The following is a 19,727-nucleotide window of genomic DNA, read 5'->3' on the forward strand; positions in this document are numbered from 1 at the left end:
AATCAAATAGAAATATTCATTATTCCACATCACTTCTCTCATTGGTTTATTATACAGTTAGATTTTTCAAGAGTGTCTAAATTGAGGTAAGATTTGTGTGTGTGTGAAACATCTCAGATAAATGCTGTGGTTACATTTCCATACCCCTATATACAGCTTTGCATTCTTTATCACTAGATGGATACTGAACAAAATTTATGGGGGTTTGCATGCCTAACTGATGTAATTGGTTACATCAGTAACTCTTTTCACATAGGAAAGACAATATAGTAAATGAACAATAAATAGTAGTAAAAGTAACTGCTTATTGATTAAAAAAAAAGTGCCTTTGTAGACATTCTGCCAACACTTAATATTTATCTTGGTAGATTTGTGTATCTATTTGGCAAAGAACGTATGTCCATTGGATGCTTTTGTGTGTCACATGCTTTTTTTTTTTTAATGTTCTGAGGTAGAAGGATACAAAAATTAATGATTAATATTCTGCCCTCAACTGGATATTTAATATCCTGTTTAGGAAACAAATTTAAGAAGCACTCTAAAAGAGGTACAGAAAAATGATTTTAGTTTGGAGGATAAAAGGTTTTTGATAATAGTGTATGTATGCTACATTTGTTTCTTTAAAATTATTTACCTGTTTCCTCGTAATTCATGTAAGAATTTGTGTGTGCATACATGAGTTTTTTTTTTTTTGGTCTTGATAATCCACCAATTACTTCTTTATTTAAAATTCTAAAGCATTATAGACATCAGTATGAATCTTCAGAAGTTCTGCTCAACAACTGTACTTCATATGGTTTGGGAATCATTAATAAACCATTTTGAGTTCCTCCCTAAGTATCCCTGCCCATCTCCAGATGCCAGCAGACAAAAATCATTTGTGAGTATCATACTACTCTTTGTGTATGTCACTTCCGTCTCTTACTGCCCTGAAACACATCCTACTTTGTTTCCTAGGTGCCAGAATCTTCCAAGTAAACATCCTCTCCCTAAAGTCAGCAGCCAGACATCTTCAGCGGCAGCCAAGGGAAAGACCTCAAAGCTGCCTTCGAAAACATTTCAGATGTCTTAAACAAGTTCCAGTCAGGCCTGCCATTTGTCCCCTTCTCCCTCATTTCCCCCCTATCCTAGGCAAAGGCCAGAAACCTTACTTAATCTTTTTTCTACTGTTTACGCTTTCCTGAAATTATCTTCTGGCTCATGATTTGATGGAAAAAGTTGGTATGGTAGCTTTACAGAAAGATAAAAAAGAGAAAGTTACTTAGTAGTTAACAGTGCTTGGAAGGACTGCAGTTGCTACAAGTGGAGTGCACAAATAGTCCAAAGGGAAGATAGTGCTTGAGTTGATGGCTCATGTAAAATGATGCCCGGTTTTATAAAATCATCATGGTTTTACTATTGCTATTGAGTTCCTGTACTTCTATTTAAACAGGAAAGATACACTGTGTGAGGAAAACATTCAGTTGGGCATGTGTTCACAACACATTGATTCTTTTCATTCATGTGGAGATAACCTTTAGCTGATCATCTCCAGATCTAACTGATCATCTGACCCCCACAGTCTTAGAACTGCTTCATGGAATTAAGATTCTGTGTGTGGCACAGAGGCTGTGGAACAGAAAATTCTCCATCGTGGCCTTTTTTTTTTTTTTAAAAAAGTGAATTAATGAATGAGGTTGACGCCAATAGAACAAATATTTCACTCTTTTTGGATATTCACACTTTTTTGTTTTAAACTTATGTTCAATAACCTATATGTTTGTTGTGTACAGTTGCATTAGTTTTAAGAAATGTATCCAAGGGTGCCTGGGTGGCCCAGTCTGTGAAGTGGCTGCCTTTGGCTCAGGTCATGATCTCAGGGCCTGCTCAGCGGAGACTACTTTTTCCTCTGCCTCTGACTGCTGCTCTCTCCACCTGTGCTAGCGCTCATTCTCTCTCAAATAAGTAAATTAAAAAAAAAAAAAAAAAAAAAAAGTATCCAGTAACCACTAGCACAATTAGGATAACAAAACAATTCCCTTTAAAAAAAAAAAAAAAAAAAATCCCTTACCCTGTTCCTTTTTTTTTTTTTTTTTTAACCCTGTTCCTTTTTAATAGTACCTCTCTCCACCCCAACACCTGGCAAAAATTTATTTCTGTCCCTAAAGGTCTGGCTTTTTAAAAGTGTCTTATAAATGCAATCAAACGTTATGTAATCATTTGAGTCTCCTTTCGCTTAGCATAATGCATTTGAGATTAATTTGTGTTGCTGATTATTTTTGTTGTGGAGTGCTATTGTTTTTTTTGTGGATACCATGAACCTGTAGGAGTATATTTGGTTTGTTTCAAGATTTGGTGATTACAAGTAATGCTGTCACAAATGTTTCTGTACAGGTTTTTATGTGATCAGATGTTTTAATGTTTTTAGAGTAAATACTTGAGAGTGTGATTACTGAGTCATAGGGTAAGTAGACATTTAACTTTGTAAGACTTGTTAAAACTGTTTTTCAGAGTAGCTCTACCAGTTTGTATTACTACTAGAAGTGTGTGATTTCCAGTTGTTTCACTTTTACCCTAACACTTGATGTTACCTGTTTTATTTTAGCCATTCTATTAGATGTGCAAAGGCATCTCATGTGGTTTTAATTTATGTTTCCCTAATGGCTAATGATGTTTAACATCTTTTTATCTCCTTATTTGCTATCCATATAGCTTCTTTGCTGAATTGTGTGTTCAAATCTTTGGCTCACTTATTGTGGTCTTGAATTTGTGTCTTGAGTGTTCTTCATAGATTTTTCATTAAAGTTGTTTGTCTTATATTTGATTGTTTTTATCCCGGTCTGTACAGTGAGATCTTTTACAGAATAAATACTCTGATTTTTATGAAATGCCATTGCATTTTTTTCTTTGTCTTATCTAAGAAATCTTTAATTCAAGGTCACAAAGATTTTCTTTTATATTTTTTTTCTAAACATTAGTTTAAGGTTTTACATATAGATACATGACCCATTTTGAGTAATTTTTATTTGAGACATAAGGTATAGGTTTTGGTTCTTTTTTTTCTTCTTACAGTAATAAATTCTACCACTAGTTTTTGAAAAGACCATACTATCTCAATGGAGTTTACTTTTCACTGTTTTCAAATTAAACTGACAATACTCATGTAGGTAATTTCTGAACTGATGATATGCTGTCTTGGTTTTTGTGGCTTTATAATAAGTCTTAAAAATCTGTGCAAGGTCCCAATTTTATCCCTTTTCTTCAAAATTATTTTGGCTGCTCTGTTTCCTTTTATTTTTCATACAAGTTTTAAAATGAGCTTGCCAATATCTGTAACATTTCTTGAGTTTTTCTTTTTGTAGATCAATTTGAGAAGAAATGGTATCTTAACAATATTCATTTTTCCAGTTCATGAACATAATATAACTATACATTTACTTAAACTTTTTAATTAATTAATTAATTAATTATTAATTAGTGGTTTGTAATTTTCAGCATACAAATCTTACAAAGTTATTCCTAAGAATTTGTTTTCCTTGTTAGGGGCAAGGGGGTGTTAGGGGCATGGTTAGGAGAGCTATAGTTAGTAATTTTTTTTTAATGTTTTGTCCAGTCATGGACTTACTACATAGAAATAGCATTGATTTTTTAAAAATATATTCACCTTGTGTTTTGTGATATTATTAAACTAGTTAGTTTTAGGATCTCTTTTGTACATTCCTTGAGATTTCCTGCGAAGGCAATCAAATCATGTTGTCTACAAATAGAATGTTATTTATTTTTGTAATCCGTCCATCTTTTATTTCTTCTTTCCTTGCTGCATTGACTACGATCTTCAGTATGTGTTAGAGGAAAACTGTCAGCAACAATATCCCTTGACTTATTTCCAGTCTTAGGATGAAGGTACTCAGATATTCATTATTAAGTATGATGTTAGCTGTAGTGTTTTCATAGATGATTGTATTAAGTTGGGGAAGTTGAGGTTTATCAATTTTATTCTTTTCAAAGAACCAATTTTTGGTTCCATTGATTCTTTTTCTATTGTTTTCCTCTTAATTTTATTGATTTCAGATCTTTATTATTTACTTTCTGCTCACTTCAGGTTGTTCTTTTTTTTTTTTTTTTGTTCTTTAAAGTGGAAGCTTAGATTATTGCCTTATGACATTCTTCTTTTCTAATATAAGTATTTACCACTATAGATTTAACTCTTGTTACTCTTTTAGGGGTTTCCAAAATTTTGATGGTTTGAACTTTCATTTTTTTTTCTTTTAGCCAAAAATACTTTCTAATTTCTCTTAAGACTTCCTTTTTGATTCATTCCATATTTGTAAATGTGTTGTTTAATTTCCATATGTTTGGGGGATTTTCAGGGATTTTCAGTAGTTGCTTTCTTATATAATTCTATTAGGGTTAAAGAATATACTTTGATGTCAGCTCTTTTAAATGGTTAAGATTTGTTTTAGGACATGGGATATGGCCCATACGTGCAGTTAAAGGAATGTATATTCTGCTTGTGTTGGGTGGAGAGCTTAAGTTGATAGAATGTCTTTTTAGGGCTTCTAAATATTCATAGATTCTATGTCTTCTCATTCTGTCAATTTCTCAGTGAGTAATTTTAACATTCCCAAGTAAAATTGTGCATTTGACTATGTCTTCATTTAATTCTATCAATTTCTGCTTCATGGGTTTTCAAACTTTGTTGTGAAGTGCTCCCACATATAGTTCCATCTTCCTGGTAAATTGACTTTTACCACTGAGTGATACCCTCTTTATCCCTAGGAATTTTCCTTGCACTAATATCTTCCTCATTTGAAATTAATATTTTTCATTACAGCTTTCAAGTTGATCTTTTCATGGTTTATTTTCCCTCTCATTTTACTTTTATCCTAACAATATACGTTTTGTTTAAAAGTGGTTTCTTGTACATAGTGTATTTTAATTTTGTAATTCAAGTTGATTTCTTTTATCTGTTCAGATCATTTATATTTAATGGTGTTATTGACATGGGCAAATATAGGTCTACCATTTTTAATTGTTCTGTTTTTTCATTCTACTTTCCCTCTTCTTTGCTCTTTTGGATTGTTTCAATATTTGTTAGTACTCCTATTTAATTATTATTGGTTTTTAGCTGTCTCTTTGAATGTTTTTGGTTGGTTGGTTTATAATGACATACATACTTTTAACTTTCATAGTCTACTTAAGGTTCATATTTTATTACTTCAGGTGAAATATGGAAACCTACAACTGTGTTGTTTTTTTTAAGCCTGTATGTTATGGTTGTTACATGCAGTGTATCCACACATTGACCCCCTTCCAGCAGTATTATAATTTTTACTTTATACAGTCGTTCATACTTGATAAACTTGAAAAAAATATTTTGCTATATATATCCAGATATTTACTGATTCTGTTCATCTTCCTTTAGTCCTGAATTCCAAGTTTGTACATAGTATCATTTTTATTCTTCCTGAAACACTTATATTAGCATTTTCTTTAGAGCAGATATGCTAGTAATGAATTCTCTTACTTTCATTCATTAGAAAATATGTTTATTCTGCCTTAATTTTAGAAGGGTATTTTTACTGGTTATAGCATTGTAGGTTGCCAGTTATTTTTTTTTGTAGAGCTTTAAGAATAAAGTGCATTTGTCATGTGACTTCTATGTTTTCTATTAGTAAATCTGAGAGCATTAAATTCATTATTTTCCTGTATGTAATTTGTCATTTTTTTTCTCTCACTGCTTCCAAAATATTTGCTTAATCTTTATTTTTCACCGATGATGATTTAGTTTTTACCCATGAGGTGCATTTGGTCATGATATTCTTTTTTATCCTATTTTGGGGTTTGCGGGCTTTTTCAATCCGTAAAATATATCTATACTTTTATCTCTATATGTACATATATATATGTATGTATATATGTATATGTGTGTGGTGTGTTTGGGGGATATTTATTGAAGTATAATGAATATTAATTTTAGGTGTACAATATAATGATTCAGCAGTTCTATACATTGCTCAGTGCTCATCAAGATAAGTGTACTCTTCATCCTCTTTTTCTATGCCTGGGAAGCTCACTGGTTGAGCCTCTGCCTTTGGCTCAGGAGGTGATCCTGGAGTCCCAGGATCGAGTCCCACATTGGGCTTCCTGCATGGAGCCTGCTTCTCCCTTTGCCTGTGTCTCTGCCTCTCTCTCTGTGTGTCTCTCATGAATAAATAAATAAAATCTTAAAGGAAAAAAAATCCTTTTTTTTTTTTTACCCATCCTCCACTCTCCTCTCTGGCAACTGACAGTCTGTTTTCTGTATTCTGTGTTTGTTTGTCTCTCTTTTTTTTATTGTTCATTTGTTTTGTTTCTTAAATTCTGCGTATTAATTATACAGTGTTTGTTTTTCTCTGGCTTATTTTCCTTAGCATTATATTCTTTAGTGCCATCCATGTCATTGCAAGTGGCAAGATCTCATTCTTCTTTACAGCTGGGTAGTATTCCAATATCTATACACACACACACACACACACACACACACACACACATACCACATCATCTTTATGCATTCGTCTGTAAATGGTTCACCTGGATTGCTGCCACATGTTGGTTACTGTAAATAATGCTGCAGTAAATATAGAAGTGCATATATCCTTTCAAATTAGTGGATTTTGTTTTTTTGTTAAATACCCAGTAGTGAAATTACTGGATCATACAGTATAATTCTATGTTTAATATTTTGAGGAACCTCTATACTGTTTTTATAGTGGCTGTACCAATTTGCATTCCCACCAACAGCATAAGAAGGTTCCTTTTTTGCCATACCCTTGCCAATACTTTTTCTTTCTTGTGTTTTTATTTTAGCTACTGTGATAGATATGTGGTGATATCTCATTATGGTTTTGATTTGCATTTCCCTGATGATTAGTGATGAGCATCTTATGTGTCCATTGACTATTTGCTTGTCTTTGGTGGAAAATGTCTTTTTAGGTCCTCTGTCCATTTTTAATTGGATTATTTGGTTTTTCTTTTATATATATTTTGGATATTAACCCTCTATTTGATAAATCATTTGCAAATATCTTCAGCCATTTAGTAAAAGGCCTTCTTGTCTAATGTCTCAAGTTTCACCCATATTGTACTGTGTGTTAGAATTTCTTTTTAAAGGCTGGATAAGGGCAGCCCGGGTGGCTCAGTGGTTTAGCACTGCCTTCAGCCCAGGACGTGATCCTAGAGACCTGGGATCGAGTCTCATGTCAGGCTCCCTGCATGGAGTCTGCTTCTCCCTATGCCTGTGTCTCTGCCCCTTTCTCTCTCTCTCTCTCTCTGTCTCTCATGAATAAATAAATAAAATCTTTCAAAAAATCAAAAAATGGTGAAAAAATAAAGACTGAATAATATTAAAAAATAAAGATTGAATAATATTTTGTATGTATATGCAACACTTTGTTTATCTATTCATTCATTGATGGACATTGGGGTTGCTTCTACCTCTTCGCTATTGTGAATAATGCTGCTGTGAACATAGTTACATAAATATCTCTTCAAGACTCTACTTTCAGTTATTTTAGGCATATATCCAGAAGTAAAATTGGTGGATCGTATGTTTAATCAAACTGGCACACCATTTTCCCTAGCAACTGCAGCACTTTGCATTTCTACCAGCAGTGCCAAATGTTCTAATTTCTCTACATCCTTGCCTACGCTTTTTTGTGTGTTATGTTACTTATTTATTTTTGATGATATCCATCCTAATGGATGTGAAGTGGTATCATATTGTGATTTTGATTTGCATTCTGTTGAAGATTAGTGATGTTTATCTTTTCATTTGCTTATTGTCCATTTGCATATCTTCTTTAAAGAAATACTTATTCAAGTTTTTTGTCTATTTTTGAATTAGATTGGTTATAGTTGATATTTCTTTGCCAAGACCATCTACTGTTCCTTTTTTTTAAGATTTTATTTATTTATTCATGAGAGACACACAGAGAGGCAGAGAGAGGGGAAGCAGGCTCCCCAGGAGCCCAGTGTGGGACTTGATCCCAGACCCCAGGATCATGGCTTGAGCCAAAGGCAGACCCTCAATCTTTGAGCCACCCAGGTGTCCCCACCATTCCGTTAAGAGTTTTTGTTCTCACTTCATGGGACATGGTTATTGCATCCACTTAAAAGTCTGAATTCCACCATCTGGGTCATCTTGAGGATGGTGTCTGTTGATTATCTTTTACCATGGAAGTTGAGGTTTTTCAGGTTGTGTGCTCAGTAGAATTTTTATTGTATCCTGTACATATTGAATATTGCATTATGAATTATTTCAACAATTATTTTGTTGAAATCCCATCAATAATGTTGATTTATTTTGTTTTAATAGTCAATCCACCTAATTATTTTCAGCTTAAAGTTCTCTGTCTCTTGAGTTCTGTGGTTTCAATATTCAGTTTAGTTTTTCAGATCTCTCTAATATTATCAAGTCATTCCATATGTGTGTCACCAGAGCCAAGTCTGGGACCTGGGCAATGTCCTCGGTTACAATTCAGTTTTCAAATATTTTGCAATATTTATGATTCAATCCACACATACGCAGTTCAGAATCTACCAAGTTTTCATATATAGATTTAGGGAGTCCCTTTTTTGCACCCTGTCACCTATGGTTCCCTTTACTTCTGGCTCTTAGGGATTTGTGTGAATTTACAGCTCTGAAAGACAAAAGACTTGATCGCTATTGCTGAGTTTTGGATAATGGAAAGTCTTTATGAGTAACATGAATTTTGCATATATTGTAAAATAAATTCTTGATGATAGATCGATTAAAGCCTCCATATTTTTTTAATCGGAATTTTAAGGTAAAAAATATCCCTCCCCCCAAATTGGTGAGTTTATGTTTCCAGTAATGAAAATAATGGAAAATTTTAAGACTGCTGCTATTAAAGGAAAATCTGGTTTTGTCTTGAATTTTAGATTTGAGACAAAGTATTGCTTTGGATGATGCCAGGGTTCAGAAGCATTGTGACTGGTAACAAAACTTCAACAACTTTAAGTCCAGAATGATTTGACAGTTACAGGCAAAACAGTTTCTGCTAGTAATTAAATTGGCATTCCATCCCTTCTATTCAACATTTTATTATTTTAAATCTGATCCTTGCATTTTTCTTGATATTTGAGGTTACTCTGTAACTCTATTAAATCAAGATGATGTTTTCAGGTGACAACTTATTTTCACTGGAATCATGTTTTCTGTGCATCATTTACTGACGCTGCACTTGAATATTTAAGCCATTGTCAAGGTTGTTCCTGGTTCAGAGGTGTATGTTCACTTCATCTGATTTTTCATTCTCGTCACCAAAAAACTTTCTACTTCAGTAACCAGCCCATTATGTCTTATTATCTTATTATGACTACATTGGTTTTGTTCAAACTGACAGCCAACTTGATTATTCATTTATTAATTCAATTACATATTTAATCCACCTCTTTTTACTCATTTTCATAATGTTTAGGTTATATGATACAATTTTTGTTTACTTGTTTTGCATTTTTTACAATTTTGTACAATAAGGAAGGAGACAAAAGTAATGGGATTTTATTAAATGGAACTATTTTATTGAGTGACTCAGGAGGTCTCTGAGTTAGAAGTATTCTAATCCACATACATCTGTTTTATAAATAGCTTTAGTGGAGAAATAACTTTTTGATTGAACTAAATAAAACATATAGAATTTTAGCCTTAAAATTGTAAATGTATTTAAATGACAACCTGGTCAATATTGTTTAAGATGTAAATGTATAAAGTATGTTTATTAATTCAGAAATATATCCTGAAGTTTTCAATGTTGTATACACTGTTTTAGACTTAAGAGTTTAAGTGGTAAAGTAGAAACTTCTGACTTCACTGTGGTTCAATTGTATTGGGAATAGACAGCATTAAGTATCAGAAGATAAGGAGTGGGATGGAAAAAAGATGGAGATGGAGTAAGTGTGAGAAGAAACTGATATATTAAAATAGGAAGTCAATCTCCAAAATCTCTTCACTAAACTATGCTTCCACAACTGTGTGCATGAAAGTTCTAAATCTTCACCCACCTCTCACTTTTGTTAGTATTCAGTCTTGTAACCTTTGCTAATCTGTTGAGTATAATTGATACCTTGCTTCACTTTTTACATGTTCCCCATCTTCCATTAATGAACTGAGCAACTGTTTTCATATCCTTATTATCATTACAGATTTCCATTTTGTGATTGGTCTGACTTTATCATTGGTTATAATTTTATTGAAGTGTCTAGTTTTTTCTTGACTAGAAGAAATTGCTTATATATTTGTTCTTTGTTGGTTTTGGACATTGCAAGTTTGCAAGTCTCTTTTTTCCAAATGTTTCTCATGCTATTCTTATAATCTTATAAGATTTATATCCTAAATGTAAATCTTAATATTTATGTAGTAAATTAATCAATTTTCAACCTTGTAATTTATGATTTAAAGTGACTTTTTTCAGGCTTATTGATGTATAATTTCCATTAAGTATTATACATTCTAAAATTTATAGTTTGAGTTTTAACTAATGTATATAACTGTGCAAAGTTACTATCAGAATCAAACGTTTCTGTCATCCCAGATAATCTTCTTGTAGTCCTTCTGTACCCTCACCACTAATCTTTGGCAACTACTGATGTGCTACCTTCTGTTCCAGTAGTTTTGCGTTTTCTAGAGTGTTTTGTAAATGGAATCATAAATCATATAGTTCTTTTCTTTTTGGAGTTTTTAAAGAAGTCTTTCCTTACTCAAAATAACAAAGGTTATGTGTTCTCTAATTTTATTTTTTATTAAAATATATATTTACCTTCCACCCTTAGCAACTTTAATCCATCAGGACTCCAATTTTTATGTTTAGTTAAGAATTGAATTTTTTCAGAGTATGTTGATGGACTTATTTCAATGACATCTGCTAATTAGTATTCCTAAAGAAATGCATCTGGAATTTTTATTGACATTGCGTTGAATATATAGTTTAACTTAGAGAGCATGGCTATATTAAATCATCTTATCCAATAGCATGAAATATCTCTTTATTCAATTATTTATGCCTTTTAAAAGGCCTTTAGGGTGTTTTTTGTTTGTTTGTTTGTTTGTTTTTTTCCTGTAGGGATCTTGGGATCTTTAAATATTTTGTTAATTTCTTCATATTGAACTGTTTTTCTTAGTATTGTGAATGCCTTTGTGTATTCTGTATGTATATATTGGTATATTTCAGGAATGCTATTGATTCTTATAAATCAGTCTTTTCCTTGGTCTTAGTGCTGAACTTTCTGATTAGTTTTAAGGGTTTATTTGTTGATTAGTTTTTTTTAGGGGATCATGTAGTCTGCAATTAGTAACAATCTGATTCTTCCCTTTAGGCTATTATGTATGCTATTTCTTCTTTTCTGAAAGCATTGGTTAAGACTTGCTCAATTACATTAAATGTAGCGATAAGAATAGAAATAGTTATCCTATTCTCTGTCATTAAAAGAATGCCTCAGACGTCCATTAAATATAGTGATTATCTTTGGTTGGGTCTCAAATGCTTGACAATTGGATACTTTTTCTCAGAACACCAATTAATATTTTCCACAAAAGAAAATCAGCTAGATAGGTGACCAGAGCAGCATTTCTTCTCTCAGCCTGTATTAAATCACCTGAGGCAACATGGCTATATCTGTTTGAGCTATACTCCTTGAGTTCTTCATTGAATTGGTATGGAGTAGGAATGAGGCATCTGTCAGCTTCCCAGGTGATTCTTTTATGAAACCAGTTTGTGAATCATTGGAATGTCAATTGAATTAATTTCTAAAGAATATGTCTAAACTAGTTTCAGATTTTGTATGTTGATTCCATAGTTTAAAATATATTGACAAAGCTATAGAGAGTTGTGGACTTCTCCAGTTAAAAACCAAAATACATCAGTGTTTTATTCATGGATATCATGAAATTTTATGATGTCAAGAGGTAGTTGTAGTTGGGGAGAAAAGCATTCTATTCTATGTTGGGCATACTGATGACATACATCAATATTGGTCTTAGTTAAAAGGTCTATCCATCCCAGGATCCCTCATGTCCTATTTAAAATTTTCCAAAATGAATCAAGGTTAAGATGCACATGTTAAGTATCTTTTATCCAATACCTGCATACCTACCTTTTCTAGGCCTATGTGATTGTCACGTAGGATTGATAATGTACTCCACAGGATGAAATATTTATAACCACACATGTAATTCATAAAAGTGACTTAATGGTTTTCATTTGTCTGCATTATCAGAATATGGGTTTACTCACCACTCAAATATTAGCAACCTCCTGTTTAAAAAACCTTAACTAGGAATGATCCATATATCCAGATATCATTTCATATAGCTCGGGTTCTTGGCCAACAGGGCTTTCTCTATATGAAGAAATATCTTTCCAGATTCCCTGTGTTATAGGACATATGTGTCCTCTACTTTCTACCCCTTTTTGTCCCTGACTTCTCATTCCTCATGTTGAATGCCATACTGCTTCTGACTGTTTTCACTCTCTGAGGATGGAGCACCAGTCTGCAGCTGCCTGCTAACCATTCTTTGCATCTAGCTGCAGCTGCAATTCTAGAACAGTGAGTGTCAAGCTCCTTAGGGTCTACTTTGCTCCCTTCTCCTTATATGGTTGCAGAGAATAAATTCTTCATTGACTATACTGCCTTACTTATAAGAGGAATTGAGAATGTGTATAGAAGGTAGAATAGCAGCCCTTACTCTGCCAGTTTGGGAGGGAGGCGAAGAAAGTGTATGGGACTGAAGTGGCAATTTCAATAGGAAAGGAAGAAAACTATGGTAGTATATGTAATATAGTTTACCTTTTTTATGTTTAAATAAACTACTTGAAAAAATTATACTGTGATTATCAAGAGGGTTGGTGGAAGAAAGAGGCCAATGAGCAAGTGTACCTGTTAAGAACATATACTACATCTATTGTCTGGGCAAGGGAGAAATTTGGAGAACCACTGGTAGAAAGCAGTTATTTCTAGAGAAAACTCCATTCTTTTTTCTAAACAGCTTTTCATCAAAAGTACTTTTTGATTAGACTCAATTAGTGAGTTGGGGCAGAAGCTTTAAAGTCAAAAATCAACCAGATACATTTTTAGAAAAAATTATGTAAAAGAAAGAAGTAATATAAAAATAAACAAAACATATTTCATTGTTTAAATTTCAGTATAAATTAGTTTTTGTTTTTTTTTTTTTTTTTAATTATAAAGGCCTGGGCAGTCAGGTCTGCATTACATAAAAAGTGGAGGTAACATTATAGATGTTTGCCAGTGCTGTGCAGGTGCAACTTGATATGTAGTAATGAGAGATTTCAAAATGTCTTTCAGTTAAAAATATGTTTTGTAAAAATTTTCTAAAGATCTGGGGCTGCAGTGATGTATATTCTCTGGCTTCCTGTTTCTTAGTTGTTTGCTAATTAATTATATACAGTTTTAATTGCTTTCTGCTGCTATGAAAATAGGAGAATATGGACAAATAACACTCTGAAAGAGATTGTATAAAGAATCTTGTAAATTAACAGAAATAATTATATTCTACACTAGGGGATACATGTGAGTTATATTTCCATATTTTATTGGGTTATAATACTTAATTTGGGTCTAAACATTCTCTTTAATATATGGAATAATTAGAAATACTAGTCACTGGTCACAGAAATTTAAAGCTTTCTAAAACTAGTGTATTTTCATGTCTACCAAGAAAACTAAATTATTTAATAATTTAATATTAATATTTGTGTTTATCTTTATTTCACCTCAGTACAGTGGTTTCATTTTTCTGGATCTAAGGAGGGCTTTGTTTTGTTTTCTGTTTTCTAAGTAGACAAAAGGACCTGCTTTTGGAAATAACCTCATTTCCCAATCATTCAGAAGAAGCATTTAAATTTTGTAATTTTCTTTCCGGATCTAATCCTTGAAAGGCAGACTGTGAAATGTTGCTGCATCATGGGGTAGAAGGATCTCTCTGGCTCAGGACCAGATATTCTAAGGCAACTGAGTCACACTGTGAGTTAGTGGGATATTAAATGTCATTGAATTCATTTTTCTTTCTTGAATTTTAAAGCCTTAGTATTTCACACTTAAATTGCCCACATTCTTGTTGTCTGAATTAGTCTGCTCCTCTCTGAAAGCTTCATACATTTTGTAAGAGGCATTTTATTGCTTTTTGAGAAATATTTTCCTTAGTTAAAAATTCACCTTCCTGGCTCTCTGTTTTAGATTATGTTTAGCAATGTTCCATTATGTAAATGTTTGAGATAAAAGGTAGGATTAGAGTGTATAGCTCAAGTTTGTATTCTTTCAAGAAAATGTCTATTTCTTTGAGAATGGACTGAATTTTTTCTATCTCATAAGTTTCTATTCTTACTTTATGTCTTTTTTGTTAATGTAGTGCATGTACTTTTTAATATGCCCAGCAGTGTTTTATCACTTTGAATGATGTCTTGCCTTTTATAAATTAGGGACCATATAAACCAGTTATTAAAGCGGCAATAAGATGTGATTCCCATTGCCTTTTTTTCTCTTCTTTTTTTTTTTTTTTTTTTTTTAATAATCTGTATAAGATCAGTGTGATGGTGTGGCTCTGCCCGCTAAGGAGTACGGAAAGTCACACTTCTGGGAATTGGATTTCAATTTTTTAAATCTTAGGTCCTTGAAATTTTCCTAACAAAATTTGGCATATGTATGAGCATTGACCACCAGTCTTCAGCTATATGGGGTTGTGATTTTATTTGAGAAGCCTCCTCAGGGACCATTGGTTTGCCAGTTACTCAGCCAAATCTTATGTACAGCTTAGGTAGTTATCATTACCTCTTTGTTGAGAAACTTTATCTTCATTAATAGTTGTGTAAATAAAGCCATGCCGTATATATTTGTTCCCACTCCCCCCCCCCCCCCCTTTTAGAATGTGCTGGTAATCCTTAACCTTCAGTCTGACTAAATTGAGCAAGTGAATTTATTTGTATAGACTGAGGTTCTTTATTTTTTATTTTTTTTTAGAGGTTCATTAGAATTTTAGATAAACTATTTTTGACTCATTGGAGTTAAAACTCTTTTCTTTTAGTTTATTTTTTTAAAATTTTTATTTCTTAGAACTCTTGTTTTAGAAATAAGAATCTTCTCATTTCAGTGAGAATGCCAACATCAATTCTGATTTTGGTGCTGTGTCAGTGGTGTGTATGTGCATTTTACGTTGGTCTGAATTACTTGTATCAGCCTGGATTCTTATTTATGCAGGTTGAATGAGACTGAAAATACTGATGCTAGTATGCAAATATTAATGCCTATCAATTTACGATTTTCATATTCTTAGCCATGGAAATCTATTCCAATAAAGTACATATTAATAATGGTTTGTATAAAAGGAAACATTTCCAGATTTACCTTTCATTACTTCATCATGTAATGTTTTCTCTCTGTTCACTTAATTCTAAATAGCTTCACATTAAGTTGTTAAAAAGAATATATTATCTATCATGATTCAGACTGTAAGAAATACTTATAGGAACTAGAATGAGCAGCTTAGTATTCACCTTCCTCTGTTTATCCAGTTAACAAAGAGCTTGTTAACCCATGTTTGTATTGTTTGGCTCGATCTTGTCATTTTCCCTATATAAATAACATAATTTTGTGTTTCCCCACTTTAGATTATTGCATGATGGTTAGTTGCCATCATTAAAGGCCAAGAAACACATCAAGGAATAAGAAAAATCACTGAGCTTTTAACTATAAATCATATAAGAGAAAAGAGGAAAAGAAACAAATGTTCAATAATGACTATTCATATATTTACATAGTGCACTAGATATACAGTGTGAAATAACATGATACAATCCATGTTTTCTAGGAGGGTATAGTTTACCAGGGAAGTTGGCCATTGAATGAATAAAGTGATACAAGGAAGGAATAAGAAGGAAAGTTTCTGTAAGAATGTTACATTTAAGGATAAATAGGAGATAACTAGATAAACAGATGGAAAATATTTAGACAGAAGGAAGAGCCTGAGGCAAGGTACGCACAGTATAGTCAAAGAAATGGAAGTCAGTGAAACAGAAGTATTCTTATCTTTGATTCTAAACAAAGGTGTTAGTGGCTCAGAGATTACCTTACTTATCTAAGTAAGATAGCTAATAAGTACAATTTTTTTTTCTTACTTTGTGGAAAATCTGGGGCAGAAAATGTTTTTGGTTTGTATTTTTTTAGAGGGAGGCAGCAAGTGTTTTAATCTCTAATTAAATTTGAGATTATTGATCATCTCCCATATAGGTAAGAAATGTCCAAAATAAATGATAAGATGCATTTCCTGTGCTTACAGAGTGCATAAATTAGATGACAAAATTGAATCCTCAGTCTATCACCTAGGAAGCAGCAAATAAATACATGTCACTTTGTCTTATCACCTAATGAATTTTCCATGGACATGTAGAAGTTGGTGATAAAAGTAGATTGGAAAAGATGGCTTTCTTTTTTAAAAAAAAAATATTTGAAAGAGAGAAAGAGAGCAAGGTGGGGGGGGGGTGCAGGGGGAGAGGGAGAAGCAGACCCCTCTCTGAGCAGGGAGCTGGACATGGGGTTCGATTCCAGGCACTAGGATTATGGTCTGAGTTGAAGGCAGACTATTAACTGACTCAGCCACCCAGGTACCCCTGGAGAAAATCTTCTTGAAGAGATGATGAACAATCTTAGGTCAGTATTGTTATGTTTAAAACAAACAGCTAGAAGGGCACTGACAAAGATGAAGAGATGGAAAAGAGCAGGACAGCTACCATATGGGTGCTGGGTTCATGTCAGTGAACAGTGAGACCCTGTCAGGCCCCACAAAGAGTCTTGTGAAGTAGTCCAAAGAGTTTACACTTAGCACAGTTGAGATAGTAAGGAGATACTGGGGGTGCTTGAGAGGCCAGTGCAGAGCTAACTTATAACTAATAAAAGTTGTGAAGTCTACTCTCCTTATGGTCTCTTAAAAATAGTTAGGCAATAACAATAGTATTGGAGACATTCATTAAAAAAGAACCACTAAAAAGGGAAATATTTATCATTTACCTCTCCTTTCTTTTAAGAGTCTGCAAATGAAAACAGGCAAAACTGGAATAATTAACAAAACCTGTTAAGCAGAAACATAGATTTAATTTTGTGTTCAAACAAGGATATTATAACGTCTAAGAAATAGTGAATGAAAGGGTAGCATAAAATGTTCATGCTTAGACTGCAGTCAGCAGAATTTTGCGCTTTGCTTCAATTGAGAAAAATTTAATACAGGCTTTTGGAGCTTTTAAATGAAGGAAGAGTGATGATGATGTAGCTAGGACCTCATGGCCTTGTTCATCCTGACAATTTTACAGTAAGATGCACTGAGTCTTATCCCTCAGTCTCCAGAAGGCTCTGAAGTATGCCTGGCAAAACCACTGTAGAAGTGTATTGGACCAGGTTTACCAATAAGAATATGCATCTTCATACTTGGGTACTAGTGATCTTTATAGCAGTCTGACTGGAGTTGGGGCAGGGTTGAAAAAAGAGGGAAAGAGAAATGTGGAAGAAAGCAATTATGGCATTTTTCAAAACTTCATCCTAAGTATTTTCTAAGGAAAAGGCTATTTTTGATTTTGCATTTACATGTGGGTTCCATCTGACAAAATGAACATAGGAAGTCAGTTAATTGGTGCCTTCTCATGTGTGATGGTTGTATACATGGATTGCTGCTATATAGCACATCCAGTCTTATGTTGCTCTTCGATGGCAAGAATATGTTTATGGCATTGATCTAGTTCCTGGAACTGATGATGGCTGAACATATTTTAGAAATATGGATCTTTTTCTTCTATGTCAAAAATCAAGTATCTGGGTTTAATTTATAAGATGAATTTAAATACACTATGCTCCTAGTATTATTGCTAGTTCATTTGTATAACTTAGATCATTTACTCTCTCAGTGTTCCTCTTTTGTCATCTGTAATCATAAATAAAAGTTACAGACTTTATTAATTAAAAATATCCAGATGGTTGAGTTTTTCTTCAAGAGAGGGAGGATGGCTAGAGAAGAGTTGTGTGTCTTAGTTTAAGGTAAAAAAGAAAATAATGAGAAAACAGACTTTTGAAATCATTATACAGAAAAGTAGCTTTCAGAGCCTGCTCTATGTTAAGTTTTCTTTCTGTTCTGCTATGTTTTCTGAAAGTAAGATGCTGGCAGTGTTATAGAAAATTAGATTTAAAAATTATTAGTTTGAAATACATTATAAATTTCTCAATCACTAAAATAGCAGCTATGTTAACAGACTGTGCAAAAGTGAGAATGCCTTTTTGAGAAAAAGTTCTAAAGTAAAACAATGTTTCTTATAAAGTTTTTAGTACCAAATTAAAATGAATGTCCTATCACTGAGATATTTGGCCACTTGAATGACTGTCTACTGGGAAAATAAATTGGATTTACATCCCTCCTCAGTAATTTACTAAGAGCAAGAATAATTAAGAGAAGCTCTTAAGGCTGACAGATTTGAGTTCAAATCCTAGTTCATATTCTCAAATGAATGGCTTACTCTCTCCATGCCCTCACTAACCTTATTTGAGAAAAAAGGAATTTAATCACATGAATGTTTTAATGATTAAATAAGATAATGTGTATAAATATATTAACTAAATGAGGCACCACAAAATAAACATCATAACTATTCTGTGCCTTTGGGCAAAGCATTTAAACTCTTTGAACATTAATATCTTCATTTATAAAATTAAGGTAATACAGCCTCACAGGACTGCTACAATCAAAACACAGATTATATTACAAAATCATTGTGGGAATTCTCAAGAGGGAGAAATCAAGGATGATTCCCATGTTTCTGGCTGGACTTTTAGTTTGTTATGGAGTCTTATATTGTAATCCTGACACAAGGCAGAAAGCACGTTTGAGGGAACAGATAATGATGAATTCCATTCTGGGCATGATGAATTTGGAGACTGAAACAGCTTTAGAGCAGCAAAGCTCAAATGAAAGTCACACACAAGGCACTGACCTTGTTAAAAATAAAATGATAAGAATTTCTGTCTTTACTATGTGCATACCTGTTATGGTAAAATGTCATTTTGCCAGCTACCATTACTAAGTCACTTTTTCATATATCTATGGTACTTAAAGTGGACATTTTAAAAATTACTACTCATTCTTCCTGAGTTGGGACAAATACATATATTCCTTTGTAAATGATCTTTGGTCTGGCAATTCTGTGTTATGATTGGTTAATTAGTCTGTGGGCTGAGTGGTACAAATAGCTTGCCATGAATCACATGCTTAAACAATAGTGATTATTACATGTTTCTGAATTTTCATGGAATTTATTTGCTCTAAATGAGCTGATATCTGTCATCATAAATGGATACAGTCTTCCAAAACATTTTTTTCGCCTTGGAAAGGTCGGAATTAAGTTTATTTTTTAAATTATGTATTCAAACCACTTTTATGTGAAGTCAGAATGTATTTCCTTTTAACTTGATCAAACCTTAATCCTGATCATGTGTAGGCCTGGGCTTGGTCAGCTAATCTCACTTGAGCCACTCTGTTGACCAAAGGCTTTATGTGTGCATGTCCAGAAAGTCATGTGGTTGGCATTAAACAAAGTCAGCTGTATTTGGTGAAAATACATGATAGTCATGTATTCAGGTCTAAACTCCAACAGGCAGTGTAAATAGGCTTAAGGTATTGACTTGGAGCTAGACTTGAAGTT

The 19,727-nt window shown here is 33.0% G+C and overlaps 1 protein-coding gene across 18 annotated transcripts in view; it reads left to right on the top strand.

Moving 5' to 3' along the window:
* Nucleotides 1–19,727, top strand: part of CRPPA (CDP-L-ribitol pyrophosphorylase A) — a 340,908-nt gene that overhangs the window by 221,692 nt on the left and 99,489 nt on the right. Inside the window, exon 12 of one of the 18 annotated variants that reach the window (XM_077856694.1) lies at nt 958–1,623. The exons of the other annotated variants lie outside the window; for them this stretch is intronic. Within the exon in view, the coding sequence (XP_077712820.1) occupies nt 958–978 (21 nt within the window). The 3' untranslated portion in view covers nt 979–1,623. Of the gene's footprint in view, nt 1–957; nt 1,624–19,727 lie in introns of those variants that run through there. 18 annotated transcript variants of the gene reach the window in all.

The sequence above is a fragment of the Canis aureus genome, chromosome 18, assembly GCF_053574225.1.
Source record: "Canis aureus isolate CA01 chromosome 18, VMU_Caureus_v.1.0, whole genome shotgun sequence".
Taxonomy (NCBI): domain Eukaryota; kingdom Metazoa; phylum Chordata; class Mammalia; order Carnivora; family Canidae; genus Canis; species Canis aureus.